The 19494-nt window shown below is 38.8% G+C and overlaps 1 protein-coding gene across 6 annotated transcripts in view; it reads right to left on the bottom strand.

Moving 5' to 3' along the window:
* The window catches only part of SPDYA (speedy/RINGO cell cycle regulator family member A), a 42368-nt gene extending 22874 nt beyond the window's left edge, over positions 1–19494 (bottom strand). For 2 of the 6 annotated variants that reach the window (XR_008558518.1, XM_054728093.1), the window contains exons 1-6: positions 15043–15105; positions 13908–14160; positions 12725–12783; positions 10858–10943; positions 2941–3112; positions 524–815 (exon numbers count right to left, since the gene is read on the bottom strand). Coding sequence is in view for 5 of the 6 variants with exons in the window: in XM_054728093.1 (XP_054584068.1) it covers positions 524–815; positions 2941–3112; positions 10858–10943; positions 12725–12783; positions 13908–14160; positions 15043–15054 (874 nt within the window). In the remaining variant the exon portion in view is untranslated. Of the gene's footprint in view, positions 1–523; positions 816–2940; positions 3113–10857; positions 10944–12724; positions 12784–13907; positions 14161–15042; positions 15106–15441; positions 15528–19390 lie in introns of those variants that run through there. The other 4 variants (XM_028140186.2, XM_054728094.1, XM_008162275.3 and 1 more) reach the window with 4 other exon arrangements.

Genomic DNA, 19494 nt, shown 5'->3' with positions numbered 1-19494 from the left:
ACTGAAAGGTCCCAGGTTTGATGCCGGTCAAGGGCATGTTCATTGGTTGCAGGCACATCCCCGGTGGGGGGTGTGCAGGAGGCAGCTGGCCAATGTTTCTCATTGATGTTTCTAGCTCTCTATCCCTCTCCTTTTCTCTCTGTAAAAAAAATCAATAAAATATGTTAAAAAAAAAAAAAAAGTATGGAAGAAAACCAATAGTTAATCACTGATAAGACTAAATTATGAGATTACAAGTAAATTTATTTTCCTAAAATTTCTTTTGAATAAACATTTTAAATGCTCTTAAAATATTTGAGACCCAGAATGATTAGGTTTTACTTTAATATAAATCACATTAAAAATCTTTTAGTTTAGGTAAGCTACCAACAAAAACAGTAACACAAGACAAAAAGTAACAGAAAGGGGGACAAATTTCAATACTAATTTAACTCATATTGTTGTAGAATATGTTATATATCCCTGCTTATAGGTCAATAACTAACTTGCATAAATCGAATTCTGACGTATCACTAAATCATACCTTGAGGATAGCTATAAGTTTGAGAAGGCTCAACTATCTTGCTCATTGAGTTGTGTGATTCCTGAGAATGTTTTTCCATCACCTCTACTGTATCACTGGATAAAGATGATGATGAAGACAATCCCAGTCTAACATATCTTCCTTTTTTACCACAGAGTGAACAATCTACCGGTGTGGCACTAGGTCCCCGGGGCAGTTGAACTTCATCTCTGTTGTAGTTTCTAACAGCTCCACTGTGATGCACAGAGCGTTCTCGTTGCCATATATAATGGGTTGGAGCAATGGCCATAACCTATAGTGGAAAGCTTTCTTTTAGAATTTTAGTAAGTTTTTTAGATTAGTAAAACTAAGCACAAAAAATATAACTTAAGAACAGCTATCTCTAGCCCAGCTGGCGTGATTCAGTGGTTGAGCATCAACCTATGAACCAGGAGGTCACGGTTCAATTCCCAGTCAGGGCACATGCCCAGGTTGTGGGCTCGATTCCCAGTGTAGGCAGCCGATCAATGATTCTCTCATCTTGATGTTTTCATCTCTCTCTCCCTCTCACTTCCTCTCTGGAAAAAAAGAAAAGAAGGAATGGAGGGAGGGAAGTAAGGAGGGAGGGAGGGGGAAAAGAACAGCTATTTTTAAAACTAAATTTAAAAATCAAAGTTACCAATCTTGAAAAAAAAAAAGCATCTCCAGATACGGCAGTATTTACCTATAAAGTGATTCATTGCTTGAACCCTTGACAATAATTTAAAGTATTTAAATTATTTCAAATAGAAAACAGGACTGAAGCAACCTTCCAGGTTTTTCAATTCTGAATATTTTAAGTTTGTGAAAGATAATACAGTTATCCCAAAACAATTATTATTAACTTTGGAATATACTGGGCAGAGAAGAATATGTTTAATTGAGATTTCCAACTATGTATGTTAGGCAAATCTTAAAATGTTTGCAATTATGGCAAGGGATATGGTAAGAACAAAGGTAAGTTACTTAACCTTTCTGTTCCTCAGTTTCCTCGTCTGTAACACGAAGAGCATGTGTCTATTATAAAGGGTTGTTGTGAGGATTACATGAATTGTTTATGAAGCAATTAAGATTCCTCACTACATTATCAGTCACTGTTGTCTAAGGTATGTTAGATAAAACACTGCCTTTAGAGTCAGTTTTCGTTTATCCTGGTTCTGCTCATTGAGTTGTGTGATTATCACTTGCTAGCTATATGATACTGGTCAAGTTACTTAACCTTTCTGAGGTTCAATTTGTTTATATCTCAAATGGGGATAGTATTCTGCCTCAGGGTTATTCTGATGGTTAGATATGTGTAAAATCTGTATCACATTATAAGCAACTGGAAAATGGTAGCTACTAGTATTTAAGAAGTCAAGCTAGGGAAGTGTACCTATATACTGACTTCATATGGAATTCTATGTTTAGCTTTTTGAAGAATACCCAGACTGTTTACCAAAGCAACAATGCTATTTCACATTCCCAAAAGAAGTGTATGAAGGTTTGAATTTGTAAGTTATCTCTGAATCCTTGCATTTTCCCCAACATTCAACAATCCTCCTATTTTAATCTACAAATATGTATACTTGCTAAATCTTTATCTCATTAATAAATATAATTAACATGGTTAGTTCTGGGCAGAGTTTTATGATATGCCCCTAAAGTTCTCCCTTAGGTTTGACACTAATCCATTGTCTCTTTTGGCCTAATATCTGGATATAACTCCATTTAATTATAGCATTGTCTAGCTCACATTTATCAAAGTTTTCTTTATTAATATTGGCTTACAGTGGTCACTGATTTAATTTTCTACTTTAGAATTTTTCTTTAGTTTAAAACTTAATTTTCTTCTTTATTGAAAACCAGAACATTAAATAAAATAACCAATCTTTTAACTTTTAGTGTCTTTCTGCTTTATCTTAATAAAATCTGGCATCAAGGAAACTTTATGTATTCTATGTGAAAGAAGGTATGGTTTTTAAACATTTAAATTTATATAAATTTTATATCATGCAATTCACATTTAAATCTTTGGACTTGAAATTTCATATATTTAATTTAATGAAATTATTATTCAACTCCAGTGATATTACCATAAGATATTTTAAAATATGCACACCTATCCTTTTCCAATATATTGGTGATCTTTTAGACAAGAGAAACACACTAAAATAAAAGCCCTACAGAAACAGACTGCTCTGAAAAACAGAAATAACAATTTTAAATTCCTGTGGTATAAAATTAAAACAACATTGCAATACACAAGTTGTATTCATGGTAACCATCAAGGCTAATGATCTACCCTTATATATACACAAAAAAAATAAAATGTAAATGTTAGAAGCACATTAAAAAGCAAGGAAAATTATATGAACAAAAGACAGAGATTACACATATAAAGTATTTTAAAATCTTACCTCTTCACAGCATCGCCTGCTTACAATAGCCCTATAGTCAATTCTATCCCAGAGTTGGTCCCTTAACTTTAAGAAATTAGGGAACAATTTTCTCCAGTTTTTCCCTAAAGCCCATGGAAAAATTTCATATTTGGATTCTTCTTCATCTTCTTCAACTGTATTAGCCAGATACCTAACAAAGAAGACCAATAACTCAAAGAAAGAAACAGGTAAAGGACAGGAATGGGTAGTTCACCAAAAAAAATGCAAAGCACTATAAACACATAAAAGATGTTCCATCTTACTATAAATAAATAGATAGATAGATAGAGATGCAGTGAATTTTACCTTAATGAGTTCTGAACATTTGTGAACTCTCTCTTTTGTGTGCGTATTTGTGTATTCCTATAAATCTTGAGCTTTGTTCTGGGATGCAGTTACTTGGAAACATTCTGATCCTTTCAGGTCATGCTTTTGGTAGATCTGGAGCAATGTTCAGTCTGGGGCTAATTATTCTCTGCTAGTGATGCAACACCTTCCTGAATACTCTATTCAATATCCTGTCAATTATGAGTTTTTTTCAGTCTGGCTAGTGGGAACAGACACTATTTCCAGCCCTGGATAAAGTTTAGGCCTTGTTCCCCTCTAATCCTTTCTGATGGCCTTTTGTGGCAATCAGGTAGTTTCTTATGCACAAATGGAAATCAATATCCTGTCAAATGCTTGAGAGGGATCAGGCATACACAGAAGCAGAACACAATCTAATCAATCAAAACTGACATACTAGTACATGGTAAAAGTAACAGATAAGAACATTAAAACAGTTATAACTATTCCAGATGTTAAAAAAGTTAAGACACACTTTTAGAAATGAAAATTATGTGTACAATGAAAAATACACTAAGTGAAATTAATAGCAGATTAAATATTGCAGCAGAAAAAAACCTGTGCATTGAAGACGTAACTGCATTAACTGCATAACTGCATAAACTATCCAAAATTAAACATGTAGAGAAAATAAACAAAAATAATAAAGAGAACATCAATGAGCCACAAGACTTAAAACAGCCTAATAAAAGTGAAATTGGAGCCGAAACCGGTTTGGCTCAGTGGATAGAGCGTCAGCCTGCGGACTGAAGGGTCCCAGGTTCAGTTCCGGTCAAGGGCATGTACCTTGGTTGCAGGCACATCCCCAGTGGGGGGTGTGCAGGAGGCAGCTGATCCATGTTTCTCTTTCATTGATGTTTCTAACTATCTCTCTCCCTTCCTCTCTGTAAAAAAAATCAATAAAATATATATATATTTTTAAAAAAGTGAAATTGGAATCCCTAAAAGGTGTCAGGGGAACAGAAAAAAAATATTTGAAGAAATAAATGGCTAAAAATTTTAAAAACTTGATGAAAATTATAAACCCACAAAGAAGTTTCTTGAAGCCCAAAGCACCAAGGCACATCATAATCAAATCGCTCAAAACCAATGATAAAGAGAAAAATCTTAAAAGCAGTCGGGAAAAAATGGTAAGAGGTAAGAATGGAGCAGATTTCCCATTGGAAACAATGCAAGTCCCATAGACGACTTTCCAAGAAAAGTGGGCAACTTACAATAAGAAAATTACAAAGCACTTAAGGTACCATGAGCAGAAACAGACCCTGAAGTCTGAAGATACTAGAATTAATAGATAAACATCAAGGGAAAAAGAAAGAAAGAGACCTCAAAAGCAGTTAGAAAGAAGACAAATGATCCTAGGTGGGAGGTTTGAGATGCAAGAATGATTAGGAAGCAAAAATATAAATATGAGGGTAAATATAAACAAATGTTGAATGTTTAAAACAATAATAGTTTTTGGACATCAGACAGAATTGTAAAAAAAAAAAAAAAGAGTTAAATGGATAATTGTTGGATAATTGGAGTTAAAATGCTCAAGGTTGTGTGATTAAAAATAACTTGGGTAATTGCTAAAAGAATAGATATAAATTGCATAGTTTCTAAATAAGTGGAAGTAAAAAAGGTGTCAAAAATAATTTAAAAATCTCAACCCAAAAAAGATAAAAATGGAGGGGAAAGAAGGAACAGAATAAATGGAACATATAGAAAGTACACAAGATGGTAGAAAAAAATCCAAATATATAAGCAACAATAGAATATTATTCTGCAGTGAGAACGAACTCTAAAGCTACATACTATATACCATGTGCTATTTTTTAAAAGATCACTTTTAAAATAAAGTATTTATTTTAGAGGGAGAGAGAGAGTGGGTTTCCAGATGAGAGGAAAACATTGATCAGCTGCCTCCTTGACCCGCTACTAGGGATCAAGACAGAAACTGGGAATCCAACCAGTGATCTCTCATTGCATGGAAAGATGCTCAATCCACTGAGCCATAATGGCCAGGCCCATGTGCTATTTTTGTACATATTTCACATTAAAATTTTTTTAAAGGTACAGAATTGTAGCGTATACTTCATGTAATACACACATTGCTTCATGTATAGAAAATTATTTCTAGACTGATACACATGAAACAATTGTCCTTGAAGGAGACCAAGGTCTTGAGATAGAAGGAAGACTTACTTTTAATTGTATACCCGCTTATGTACCTTTTAAAAAATATATACTTTTATTGATTTCAGAAAGGGAGAGAGAAAGATAGAAAAATCAATGGTGAGAGAGAATCATTGATCACCTGCTTCTCACACACCCTGCACTGGGGATCAAGCCAGCAACCCAGGCATGTGCTCGACTGGGAACTGAACTGTGACCTCCTGGTTCATAGGTCGATGCTCAACCACTTAGCCACACTGGCCAGGACCTCTTATGTACTTTTTAAAACCATGTGCATATTCATATTCATATTTAGTTACATTAATATAAAATGAGTACCTACATATTATTTATCCTTCCTTAAAATAATTGTACATATTTTAGTATTACTTTACTAGTAGACCTGCGCACAAATCCGTGCACCAGTAGGTCTCTGCGGGGCCTTGGCTGCTCCATGCCCGCTGCCCAGAGGCTCTCTGCAACCCAGAGGCAAATCCACAGCCAGGCACAGAACGCTTGCCTCATTGCTGTGGCGACGAAGCAAGCATTCTGCCAGGCCACTCACGCTGCCCGCTCTCAGCGGCTATCCCCTCCAGGACTGGGGGACTCCAGTGGGGCTGAAAGGACTGGGCACTGGCATCTTGTGGCTATGGGTGCCGCCATCTTTGTGATGGAGTGATAGTTAATTTGCATATCACCCTTTTATTAGATAGAATTATAAAGCACCTTGTTAAAACCATTCAGTTATATGAATCAAATCCTGTTCTCTGTAAAATTATGTAATTTCTTACTTTTAGTATCCCTGAGAATTCTTTTATTTTTTTAAAATGTATTTTATTGATTTTGATTTTTTACAGAGAAGGGAGAGGGATAGAGAGTTAGAAACATCGATGAGAGAGAAACAGCCATCAGCTGCCTCCTGCACACCCCCCAATGGGGATGTGCCCGCAACCAAGATACATGCCCTTGACCAGAATCAAACCCGGGACCCTTCAGTCCGCAGGCCAACGCTCTATCCACTGAGCCAAACCGGGCAGGGCATCCCTGAGAATTCTTAGTAAAGGGTAGATAGAGTGGAAGATCAGTTCCTTTCATGCTTGCTAAGTGAAACATGAAAAATCTATAATGTACCATGATATCGGACATCATGATTCTACTCTAGATTAACAATTTTTGAGTCTCAACATGATGAAATATCTGCATTGTATACACATAAGTCCCCTTCTAATTTGAAATAGTTAATATTTTCTTGGAGCAGAGTCCATTTTTTGCATAATAATAAATTGTGTTTATTCAAGTAAAGAATTAAGAACCTTTTATATGTTAGCCTCTAAAGGATGCAAAAAAAGGTTAAATACATGGTCCTTGCCCTTATGACTACAGTCAAGTAGAAGAGGCAACTCAGTATGAAAAAAGAACTGTAAAGGAGATTGGAAGAATGATAATTGAAGTTCAGAGTTATAAGAATACTAGTGTCACGGTGCAAATGCGTGCACGGGGGGGGGGGGGGGGATTGTCCCTCAGCCCAGCCTGCACCCTCTCCAATCTGGGACCCCTTGGGGGATGTCCAACTGCTGGTCGCCAGGACGACCCAAGCCTCCTGCCCACCCTGGTTGGCTCCGTGGCTACCGCCATCTTTGTCCTCCTAATTTGCATATTCCCTCACAACTGGCTGTGGGGCATTGTGGAGTTACTGTCAATTTACATATTTGTCTATTATTAGTGTAGATATAGAAAGGAAAATAACGAGTTAGTCAGACAACCGGCAGTCAGACATCCCTCTCGCAATCCGGGACTGCTGGCTTCTAACCGCTCACCTGCCTGATTGCCCCTAACCACTCTGCATGCTGGCCTGCTCACCCCCAACTGCCCCCCTGCTGGCATGCTTGCCCCCACCTACCCTCCCCGCCAGCCTGCTTGCCCCCACCTACCCTCCCTGCCAGCCTGCTTGCCCCCAACTGACCCCCCCTGCTGGCCTGCTCACCCCCAACTGCCCCCCAACCTGCCTGATCACCCCCCACCGGCCTGATCACCCACAACTGCCCTCCCCTCTTGGCCCCTAACAGCCTCTACCTCGGCCCCGCCACCATGGCTTTGTCTAGAGGAATGTCCGGAAGGTCTCCTGGAAGGTCTCCCAGTCTAATTAGCATATTACCCTTTTATTAGTATAGATAGAGGCCTGGTGCATGGGTGGGGGCCGGCTGGTTTGCCCTTAAGGTTGTCCCAGATCAGGGTGGGGGTTCCCCTGGGGGCGGGGCGGCCTGGGCAAGGGGCCTGTGGTGGTTTGCAGGCTGGCCACGCCCCCATTGGGGTGGGGGTCCCCGCTGGGGTGCCTGGCCAGCCTGGGTGAGAAGCTGAGGGCCATTTGCAGGCTCCTCCCTCGGCAGCCAGCCTGGGTGAGAAGCTGAGGGCCATTTTCAGGCTCCTCCCTCAGCAGCCAGCCTGGGTGACCGAAGCCTCCTGCATGCTCAGGCCCGCTCTGTGGCTGCCACTCAGGCCCTTCCTTCAGTGGCCAGCCAGAGTGGGTGGGAAGCTTGGGTTGCTCTGGCCTACTCCACCCACAGGCCCCTCTTTCGGCGGTCGGCCCAGGTAGACAGGAAACTTGGCTTCCTCTGTCGCCAGGACGACCCAAGCCTCCTGCCCACCCTGGTTGGCTCCGTGGCTACCGCCATCTTTGTCCTCCTAATTTGCATATTCCCTCACAACTGGCTGTGGGGCATTGTGGAGTTACTGTCAATTTACATATTTGTCTATTATTAGTGTAGACACAGAAAGGAAAATAACGAGTTAGAACTATGGCTAAGTGAGAAACTATGGAGAATTATTGAGTCAGGCTGTACAAAAGTATGATTATATGTAAAAGGAAAATTATAATTCATGTTATTTTTAATATACAACATGCAATGCAACCTCCCAGACTACCACATAGTATAAGTTAACACAGCACTTTACTGTTAATAACTTTACCAAAAAAGTCAAACAAATCCAATTTTAGGCATTTAGTATGATTTAAACTAAAGCTTCTTTTGGTTTGTTGCTAATTTTCAAATGAGAAAAAAACTAAAAAACAGATATTGCATCAACATATCTATTATAAAAACCCCATGGCTGTGACGCCATCACACCATAAGGACCAAACGCCAAAAGGCACCTGCTGAACGTCATATGATTTCTTCATAGGAACAAGTAATTGTTGCATATGATTTCTTCATGGGAACAAGTAAATGTTGCTCTGTTCAACAGTCATCTTCCAACAAAGGTCAATTTAAGTGCTCCTGAGAAGGAAAGATTAGGGCAGGAAACTATTCTTATCTTCATACACAACTGTCTTCAAGGTGGATGGGGCTGCGTGTGCGGAGAGGCACGTGTGGGTGGGCGGGGACTTGACCCTGGCTCCTGCGGCACACCGAGTCTGGGTCTTGCGTGATTTCGCATGGTGGACCTCTAGTACAAATATAATACAACTACAGGCCCGGTGCACAAAATTCATTAACAGGGTGGTGGTGTCCCTCAGCCCAGCCTGCATCCTCTCCAATCTGGGATCCCTCTTACAATCCAGGACTGCTGGCTCCCAACCGCTCGCCTGCCTGAATGCCTGCCAGCCTGATCACTCCCTAACCACTCCCATGCCAGCCTGATCAATGCCAAACTGCCCCCCTGCCAGCCCGATTACCCCTAACTGCCCTCTCCTTCCAGCCTGGTCACCCCTAACTGTCCTCCCCTGCCAGCCTGGTCACCCCTAACTGTCCTCCCCTGCAGGCCTGGTCGCCCCAACTGCACTCCCCTGTATGCCTGGTTCCCCCCAACTACCCTCCCCTGCAGGCCTGGTTCCCCCCAACTGCCCTCCCCTGCAGGCCTCGTCCCCCCAACTGCCCTCCCCTGCCAGCCTGGTCACTCCTAACAGTCCTCCCCTGCAGGCCTGGTCGCCCCCAACTGTCCTCCTCTGCTGGCCCAGTCATCCCTCCCCTGCAGGCCTGGTTCCCCCCAACTGCCCTCCCCTGCAGGTCTGGGCCCTCCTCTACCAGCCCGATCACCCCTAACTGCCCTCTCCGGCAGGCCTGGTCGCCCCCAACTGCCCTCCCTTTCAGGCCTGGTCCCTCCCAACTGCCCACCCCTGCCGGTCATCTTGTGGTGGCCATCTTGTGTCCACATGGGGGTGGCCATCTTGTGTGTTGGAGTGACAGTCAATTTGCAAATTACTCTTTTATTAGATAGGACACTAAACGTTGTAAATACAATGTAAACAGCATTATAGCTAGTGGTCAATGGCTGAATTTGGCCATTGGCAAGTCACAGCTGAATTTGTGCCCCTGCTCTGCCACTTACTAACTTGTGATCTTGAAAAGTACTTAATTTAAGCCTTAATTTCCCTATCTGTAAAATGGAGATAATTAAAAAATGTATACCATCAGAAGATTAAGTGAACTTATAAAAAAATATTTTGTGGTGTCTTGTACTTAATACTCAGTATTAGCTAATACTATTATATTCTCCCAATCTAGCAATCATCACCAAATTTCATATTGAATTCATTTTTTCCCATGTATGAGAAAATGTGTCTCCTGAATGCATGCAAAGATAAATTTCTTTGATTCTGAATTAAGCAGACTTTGAGTAAAAACTTACCCTATAGTGCTAACAGTTGATTTGGTATTCAAATTAAATATTTTAATATGTAGTTCCCTAGTTAAGTACTTAAAATTATATTCATACATTTCTAACTGCAGCACTATATCCAAGTACTAGGTATAAAAGGTTTTGAGACAGAGATATTCTTAATTTACATAGATTCTTTGCAGAATTTTGACCCAAGGATTAGAAAACCATGTCATTAAAACCATTTACCAGATCACAAAGGTAGTATAATCTGACTTCTACAGTGGAACAAATTGGAAAACAATATGCCTTGGTCAAAGTACAGTGTGTTAAGTACTAAGTAGCTACTATAGGTATCAGATATGAGTAACACTTATGTTATAGACAGAAATCCACAATGAGTATGTCTACAGCATTTTCTGCAAGCTATTCAATGTAAAAGAGCAATGATGATAATGATTTTTAGTATATATTAACTGGAAATTTATATTAATTTATATTTAAAAATATAAATAAATATATTATTTTATATTTAAAAAACCTAAGTACAAAAGAGGAAAATTTGGGACAATTTATATGAAACACTGAAAAATGTACAAGTAAAAATTCAAGTAGAATAATAAATCTTAGGCATAAAGCAGGATAAGATCAGTGAAAAGAACATATCCTATTAAAGTAAAAATTGTATAGCTTTTATACAGGAAGGTTTATTCAAAAATATACATCAGCCTCTGTTTGAAATAAAGTATCATCTATATTATAAATTACTACCACAAAAATCACAGTAGAAAGCATACTTACAAAGCAATAAAGAAATTTATCCTGGTATGCTCATTTATAGTAAATTTAGCCCTCTTGAAATAAACAAAGGTCATAGCCAAAAGATACTATAGGAAAAAAAGTTAAAAGTTAATATGAGTGTTGTGTTTTCACAAGTAAAACTGCTTTAAAACGGTTACTTTAAGATGACTAACAAGCTAAAACAATAAAGCATTATTTATCCTTATTACAGAATTACCTATTCGGGTCCTTATTTTTTGGCTTCCTGTAATCCATGTGAACAGTGAGAAGTTAATTCTTGACCATTTATCATGATTAAGATTATAACTACAATGAACTCCTAAATTTTATTGCCAATATTTTTTAACCAAAACCACATTTTTTTCTATCTTAAATATCAAACCTATAGAGAAGTGAAAATAATCATAAAATGAATAAACATATATTCTTCACCTAGATTCACCATGTTAGTATGTTGCCACAATGGTTTGATGTGTGTTATATACACATTTCCCCCTCTGAATTATTTTAGATATAGACATCCATATTCACTTTCTAACATAATCTTTTAAAAATAACTCCGAATCAAAAATTAGAATAACATGGATTTATTTTCATTGAAAAAAGTTTTATATTTATTATTAAAAAGACACATGTCTAGCCTGGTATTAAGACACTATGCTAGGCTCTGGCTGTTTAACTTAAAAACAAGTTGTAATATTGATGTATTAGATTTCCTTCTCATAAATGCCTATTTATCTTACCTTCATAGGATTGGCCATAAAGGAGATTTCAAGTTTTCAATGTGATAGTGTTAAAACATAGTACTCCTGGTTGGTTACTTTGAAAGCACTGCCCCCTGCTGTCCAACAACTTTAATTATTATAATGCATTTAATATAATCAAGTATAAAACTACACCACATGAACTGGACATTTGATATTAAGGCAGTACCATCAACATTTAAAAGTGTTAGTGACATTGTGATTAAGTTTAAAAATATATCATTTTTTTATAGATACATCTTAAAATATTTATGGATAAAATATTAGGATGTCTGCTTTTGGGGAGAGGGATTAGAAAAAACAAGAATGGCCCACAGTTGGTGGGTAGGTTCCTGGAGAGTCTTTGTTTTAATATCTACCCTAAATTGTGTATGGTTGAAATTTTCCAAAATTAAAAAATAAACCTTCTCTAATTTTTATCTCTGCTATCTTAAACCTGAAATTTTTTTAAAAGTTCATACCAATAATAACTTATTCATTCTCTTTTTTTTGTTAATTGGCACATTAAGAGTGATGTAAAGTCATGCTGAAGTTTCTATGATTACCTAGTATAAGATGGCATTCACGAAGCTGAAATCATAATGGTTTAACTAAATTGAAAGAGTATAGAACAGCATGGTTCGGTCCTGAGAATGTAAGTTAGCATGATTTTTTTTTTAATGAAACATTGATAAAAGAACATGATGAGCTAATTTTACTCTAAGATTTTGGGATTTTTATACAAAATATTAAAATGTATAATAGACTGCCTTAGTGGAATGAATCTCAGAATATTCTTTCTCGACAGCCTGAAAAAAAGGTAGTAATTCTGATCTAAACATATTAAATCTATGATTCTTGTTTTCAATCAAACAGATATAAGTCTAAGGTCTTTTAAATCTAATCACTAATACTATACAATTCCCCCAAATACAGAATGAATCTATGGTTTATGCTAATTTTAAAGTTACTATGCAAAGATTCCACTTTGAAGGAGCAATGCAGGCTAGTTCTTTTTCTAAACTTAATCAATAAAAAGAAAATTCTTATAAGGTTTCATGAAAGTTCTGATGATTTAGTAATATAATAGCATTGGTTAATGATTATATTATTACTAAATTTACCTTGTCTGCAATTTTACAGCAGCAGTCCATCCACAAGAAATCTTGAATTAAATCATCATCTACAACAAAAGACAGCTAGCTATGACTTGTCTTTTAAAGAGAGAATGTTTCCTTTTGAAGATTTTCTACATAAGGAGATTATAAATGACTAGTAGCCTTGGCAGCCGCCCTCCGCCCACTGCCCCGCCTTCCTGTAGCTCTCCCCGCCCCCTCCTCAAAGCTTGCTACCCTGACCACTCCTGTAGCTCTCCGATGCCCGCTTGTAGCTCACTGCCCCACCCTCCTGCTGATCCGTGATCTGGTCATTATGTGGTCAGTCGTTACACTTCACCGCGTAATGACCATTTGCATATTACATCTTTATTATATAGGATGCTCTGAATTGCCTTAATATATAGCTCAGACTGGAGTGGGAATGGTAGACTTTTTGATTTATTGACTATCCCAAAAGCTCTTTGAGAAATAGGTATTGGGTAACTTTTGACTAGCTTTTTGTTACTTTCCAAAATCAATCTTTAACAGGTGGAAATGGAATCAGATACAGAACTCAAGTCTTTAAAAAATAATGACTTGCCCCCCTAATGTGGCTCAGTTGCTTGAGCATCCTCCCATGCACCAGTAGGTCCCCAGTTTGATTCCCTGTCAGGGCACATGCCCAGTTTTCTGGCTCCATCCCCAGTAGGGGATATGCAGGAGGCAGATGATCAATGTTTTGCTTTCATATCAATGTTTCTCTCTCTTCCTAAAAATCAATTTAAAAAATCTTTTAAAAAAAGTAACACTCACTGTCTCATGATCTGAACAAATTCAATAGCTCAGTTATAGCAATAAAGAAAATCTTGAAGCTGGGTTGTTGGCTTGGCTGAGATTTTATGTAGTATTTTACTTTAGGTCAAAGAAAACTCATGCTATGAATTTGAATTGCCCAATATTTACATTTGACACTTGTATTTAAGTCATCTAGAAGTGAGATGAGTTTGAATTTCTAATCCAATAGAATCAAAATCCAACATTTAAAAAAAGACTAATTAAAATAAAAATAGACTTGGTTGGAAATGAGAAATCTGACAGAAAATAAGAGCATCCTCTGATTATATGAAAATGATCAAATAGATCATCACATTCTCTCATTTTTAAGTACTCTAATTACCACTATTACACTATTATAATATTTTAAACCTACCAAATAATTTAAAGAAAGCAGTCATTTCCTGACGCTGTATAACTAGACAGGGTCCTTTGGGGCGTTTAGACTTGTTGCTATTCTGCACATTTTTTTCAGATGCTGGCCAACTATCTTTAAAAATAGGACGCTTCAGGTTAATAGGTTTTTTAGGCTGATGTGATCTACTTGACCCAGATTTTACATGAACAGTGACAGTAGGTGGTGTCTCACAACACAGCTGATTATGCCTCATTTTGCTTTCCCAAGATTCCTGTAAAAATAAAATATATAATTATTTATCACACTCTTACTCATTTCTATATGAAAACAATTAACTGGATGATACCACCAGATGCAGTGATGTGAGACATTATTGAACTTGCTACTAAAATGTTGTGACAGTGACTCATATGAGAAAGTGCTTTTAGAATTCAGTGCTAAGAAATGCTATGCTTCCTTTGGTTAATTGATATGCCTCCTCTTCCCAAGAAATAAGAGCCTGTATACTATTTTGCTTTGACTACAAGGGAACTCAAAACCAATTTTGAAAGTTAATTAAAGAAACTATACTGACTTTATAATCTATTTGTGATAGTCTTTTTTCCTGATTAACATTTTGCTTGCATTGACATAATTTTATCATATGATTATTATATGACACCTCAAATTTTTTATAGAACAAGGCAAACAATTTCTGGAAATTAATTATAATCAATATCAAGTATTATATTAAAAAGTAATACACACACAAAATTTTCTTACAAGTAAATTCCTTAATATGTTACAAAATTTACTTATTCAAGAGCATTTATTGGTATTTATTAAAGTTAAAACAATTCCAGCAGAGATGTATGGTATATGTACTTTGAGGAATTCTCATAAACTGATTGACCACTCTTTTATACTTGAGTGTACTATATGAGCATGCTATTTGAGTAGCTGATTATAAGTGTAAATGAACATACAGTGCTATAATCTAATATAATTTGAAACAATGTTAATCCGTCCATATTTAACAATATGTATAATCTCTACCATGTTTGGTGGTAATATTACTACAGTTAGTATTACTTTTGTGGTCAAAGCATTTGTAGGGTATAAATGGATGTATAAATAGGCAAGTAGGAAACTACTCTAAGACCTTAATTAGAACCTTTGAATCCATACTCAAAGTGACCCAAGCAGCTTTGGTGTTCAAGGAGTTAGGTACAGCTTCTCCTTCCTGACCCTCAGAAACTTCCCTGCTAAAGGAAGGAATGGAAAAGAAGATTGGATTTAGTGGGCTAGAGCAATACTGTCCAATATAATGTGAGCCACATATGTAATTTATACATATATATATACACATACATATGTATCTGTATAGATATATATAAATTTATTTTTATTGTGTAATTTTATATTTTAATGTCATATTTAAAAAGTGCAAATAAACAAGTTAATTTAATAACATATTTTATGTAACCTAGTATATAAAAAATATCATTAACATGTAATCAATATTTTACTTTTTTCATACTAAATCTGAAATCTGGTATATATTTACACTTACAGTATATCTCGATTTGGATGTTAAATTTCCAACAGTTAAAGTGAAATGTAGTCCTACCAAAACAATCAAGTAATCTGCAAGGAAAAACATATTTCACACTCATTCAGTACTTAATTTAAAATGAAATAAAAGGAAAAATTCAATTCTTCAATTGCATTCACCACATTTCAAGTGCTCAATAGCCACATGTGGCTACCATATTAGACAGTATAGGGTTAGATTATGAAGAACGAGGCAGAGGAAATGATATTCAATTGATTCTATAGTTGTTTCTCTTTCCTCTCTTTTCTTCCCTTCTCTACCTTCATCTTTCTTCCTAGATCCTAAGGTCCAATCAAATTGAAGATGAAATGGGTGATAAATTAAGCCATGAGACTTGTGTAAGATCTTTCTTCTCTTTTCTACCCACCTCATCTGGCAGACAGCTGGGGCCTCATCTGTATCCCCCCACACGCCCGCCCCCACCTAACAACTGAGATGAAAAAAACTAAATAGGCTTCTCAAACTGGAGTATAGGGGCTAGGCTCAGGCGTGGAATATACCAGAATATAGAATAATGGTGGTATATCTCCCAGGAGGTAAGTTTTACTCAATGTTAAGTAAGTTATATTAGTGTTGTTATATTAAAACACTAATATGGAGCTTTGGTGTCAGACAGTCTTGGATTGTCCATGGATATATCATGCAATAAAATGCAATTTTCTTTCAATCAAAAAGATAAATATCATGCTCACAACTTTACACTATGCCACTAAATCCTGATGTATGTGTTAGGATACTTCATATAAAATTTGAGAAAATAGACAAAGAAATGGCTGAAATTCCCTAAATAGATATTGAGATTAATACGCAAACATTGGCAGTAAAGTTATGAAGAAGATGCTCAAGGACAGAAGCTATCAATGCTATATTCTCGGTCAAATTTCACCTTGAGGTAGTTCTAATTTTGTTCTTCATTTAGATATACTAAGAGAATGAGGTTCTAATAAGCATGCAAGAGGAAAAGAATAAAAGACAAAAATATGGGCCACTCCTGGGAAGGACAAGAGATAGGGAAGGAGGAACTAGGAGAAACTATGTTTATAAGGCAAAATCCTTTAATGAGTTTTTATATGGACTCAACCAACATGAAAAAAATCATACCAGAATTCATACTTGAATAGAATATCTGAGATATTTTTTGGACAACAGCTAATTTGTAGTCATATAAATAATTTCTTCTCTCTGCAGGTAATATACAGAGTGATCAAACAATAGATGTAGTAGTTTGGAAATTCATGGGCCTATATGAAAACAATACCCACTGGTAATTCAGGACAGGCAGGTAAGCCTTAACTGCAGCCTCACACTGAGCACTTACTATGTGCCAGACACTTCGCCAAGGGTTTTGCATGCATTATCTCATTTAACTCTCAAAACATCTCTATAAGGTGGGTATTATTTTATCCTTATTTTCTAGATTAGAAGTTTGAGGCTTAGGGAAGTTAAGAAATTTGCCCATGGTCATATAATTAGTGAGTGATAAAGCTAGGACTTGAATCCAAGACTGTCTGACACCAAAGCTCCATATTCTTTTACCACTACAGAATTGTTTTAAAGATTAAATGAAATCATGTGCAAACACTTGAAACATAATAAGCAGTCCAATATTACTTACTGTCACCTTGCCAGGAAAACATAAACCCGGCTACAAGATTACACTTTATAAAAATTTAATTCTAGCATTTGCAGTATAAGTGCACAGTAAATTATGACTTAGTGGTTAAATAAGCCATTGCTGTAGGGAAGAAAGATGGGCTTATCTTATTTTTTCTAAAATAAAATAACTCTTAAAAAAATAATCTTTATTGGCCTTGGCTGGGTAGCTCAGTTGGTTAGAGCGCCGTCCCGATCCGCCAAGGTTGTGGGTTCAATCTCGTCAGTACACATACAAGAAGCAACCAATGAATGCTTAAATAAGTGGAATACATCGATGTTTCTCTCTTCCTTTCTCTCTCCTACTCTCTCTAAAAATAAAAAAATAAAAGTTTAAACATAATACTTATTGAAATTATTATAGCATTCTTCTCTATTATAACCACAGAATCTAATTACTGAGAAACACAGCAAATTTAGAAAATCTCCACAATTTTCATGTTTAAACTTTTTTTTCAAATTTAATTTATCATCTAATGGTTACAGAACACTTTTAGCCTAGATGCTACAGTGTTTGTAAAATTATATGGCACAACTGTTTCAATAAGTTCAAATCTGATTAGAAATCCAACCCATTAGTGAGTAAAGTGGTGCGAACCATGGAAACCAGACTGAACAGAACTGAAGGAGCGAGGAGCTGGAGAACGACGGGCAGCAGCAGGAACTCGCTCCCCCCCCCCCCCTCCGCCCCCTTCTTAAAACCTGGCAATAATTCCAAGGAAGGGAATGAACCGAAACGAGAAGGGTCAACAGTCAAATGAGGACTTTTGTTTTGTTTTGTTAAAGACTGGCCCTGACCGGTTTGGCTCAGTGGATAGGGCATGGCCTGCGGACTGAAGGGTCCCAGGTTCGATTCCGGTCAAGGGCATATCCCCGGTAGGGGGCGTGCAGGAGGCAGCTGATCGATGTTTCTCTCTCATCGATATTTTTAACTCTCTCCCTCTCCCTTCCTCTCTGTAAAAAATAATAAAATAAAATAAAATAATAAAATAAAATAAAATAAAATAAAATAAAATAAAATAAAATAAAAAAGACAGGATTCGTAGGCCACCGGAAGGCAGAAGGGCAGCGCTAGCTGAGAGGAGAGGAAAGCACTGAGCGCGGACCGGGATGCAGACCTGATTCGGTCTGACCTCCGGGACGGGCTCCTCGCTGAGGGTACCGAGAGGGTAGATGCCGATGTGTGTGCGCGTTTCAGAACCTGGTACATGGTAACTACTCAATAAAAACTGCCAGCCCGCCGCCTGGCTCCGTGGTTGGCGGGGACCCAGGACCCAGGAGGTCCGGGTTCGGTTCCCCCTCCACCCCCACCCCCACGCAGGGCGCAGGCAGGCAGGTCAGATTCCCTCTCACCGTTGATGTTTCTCCCTCTCTCCCCCCCTTCCTCTCTGAAATCAATAAAAACATATTTTTTAAAAATCTACCTATGAAGCACGGTTAGTAATACATATTTTGTCGGGTTAACGAGGAACCAGTACTAACACGGCGCTGATACCAAAACCTCAACACCGAGCAGCACTAACTATTCTTGTATCTTGTTTCAACGGAAAACGACAGGGAGCCACATTGCACTTCAACGAATAAATACAATTTACATGTAAAAAATATCCACTGGGAACAAGATTACAGTGTTTCCAAGTGCTCTCATGCTTGCCATTCGGGTCTCGCTTCTCGCAGAGCCGGGCTCCTCAGGGCTCCGCGCCCCCGCTCCTCCACAGCTTTTAGCGGAAGCTGGTTAACCGGCCTCGAGCGGCCCTCAACATGTCCGACGCTCCCGGGTGTAACCGACATACAGGGCTCACACCTGCGTGTGCGGGGGGCGCCAGCGACCGCAGGACTCCCTCCCGGAGAACGCGGGCGGCGGCGGCGGCGGGCCTTCTCCCGGCCGGTGGCGGGCGTCTCCCCTCCGGGCCGCCCCGCCCAGCAGCGGCCGTCCCACCTGCTCAGCCGCGAGCCGCGAAGCTCCCACCCCGACCACGGAGGGCGCCCGGCCCCGCTTCTTACGAGCACTACTCGCGCCCCGCCGCCTTCCCCGGCCCCAGCACCGCGAGCCGCCCGGGCCGACCTCCACGCCCGGGTGCTGGCGCTGGAAGGGTGCCCTCGTCGCGGCGAGGCCACCACAGGGCCTCCCGGGAAGCGTGTGAGGAAAGGGCAGGAGCGACGCCCCACCTCACGCTCGGTGGGCGGCGGCGCTGGCTGGGAGGGGATGGAGGGACCAGGCACCACGAAACTGGAGTCGCCGGGACCGAGGTACCTGCGAAAACCTGGGGCTGGTGACAGGCCGAGCGGGGCCACTCTCCCGGACGCCCCCGGCCTCAGACGGTTGCTCGGTGGCTCGCCGGGCGCTCCACCGCGGCA

This window comes from Eptesicus fuscus, chromosome 16, assembly GCF_027574615.1.
Source record: "Eptesicus fuscus isolate TK198812 chromosome 16, DD_ASM_mEF_20220401, whole genome shotgun sequence".
Classification (NCBI taxonomy): Eukaryota; Metazoa; Chordata; class Mammalia; order Chiroptera; family Vespertilionidae; genus Eptesicus; species Eptesicus fuscus.
Note: the sequence above shows the minus strand (reverse complement) of the source record. Positions and strands in the feature narration are given on the sequence as shown.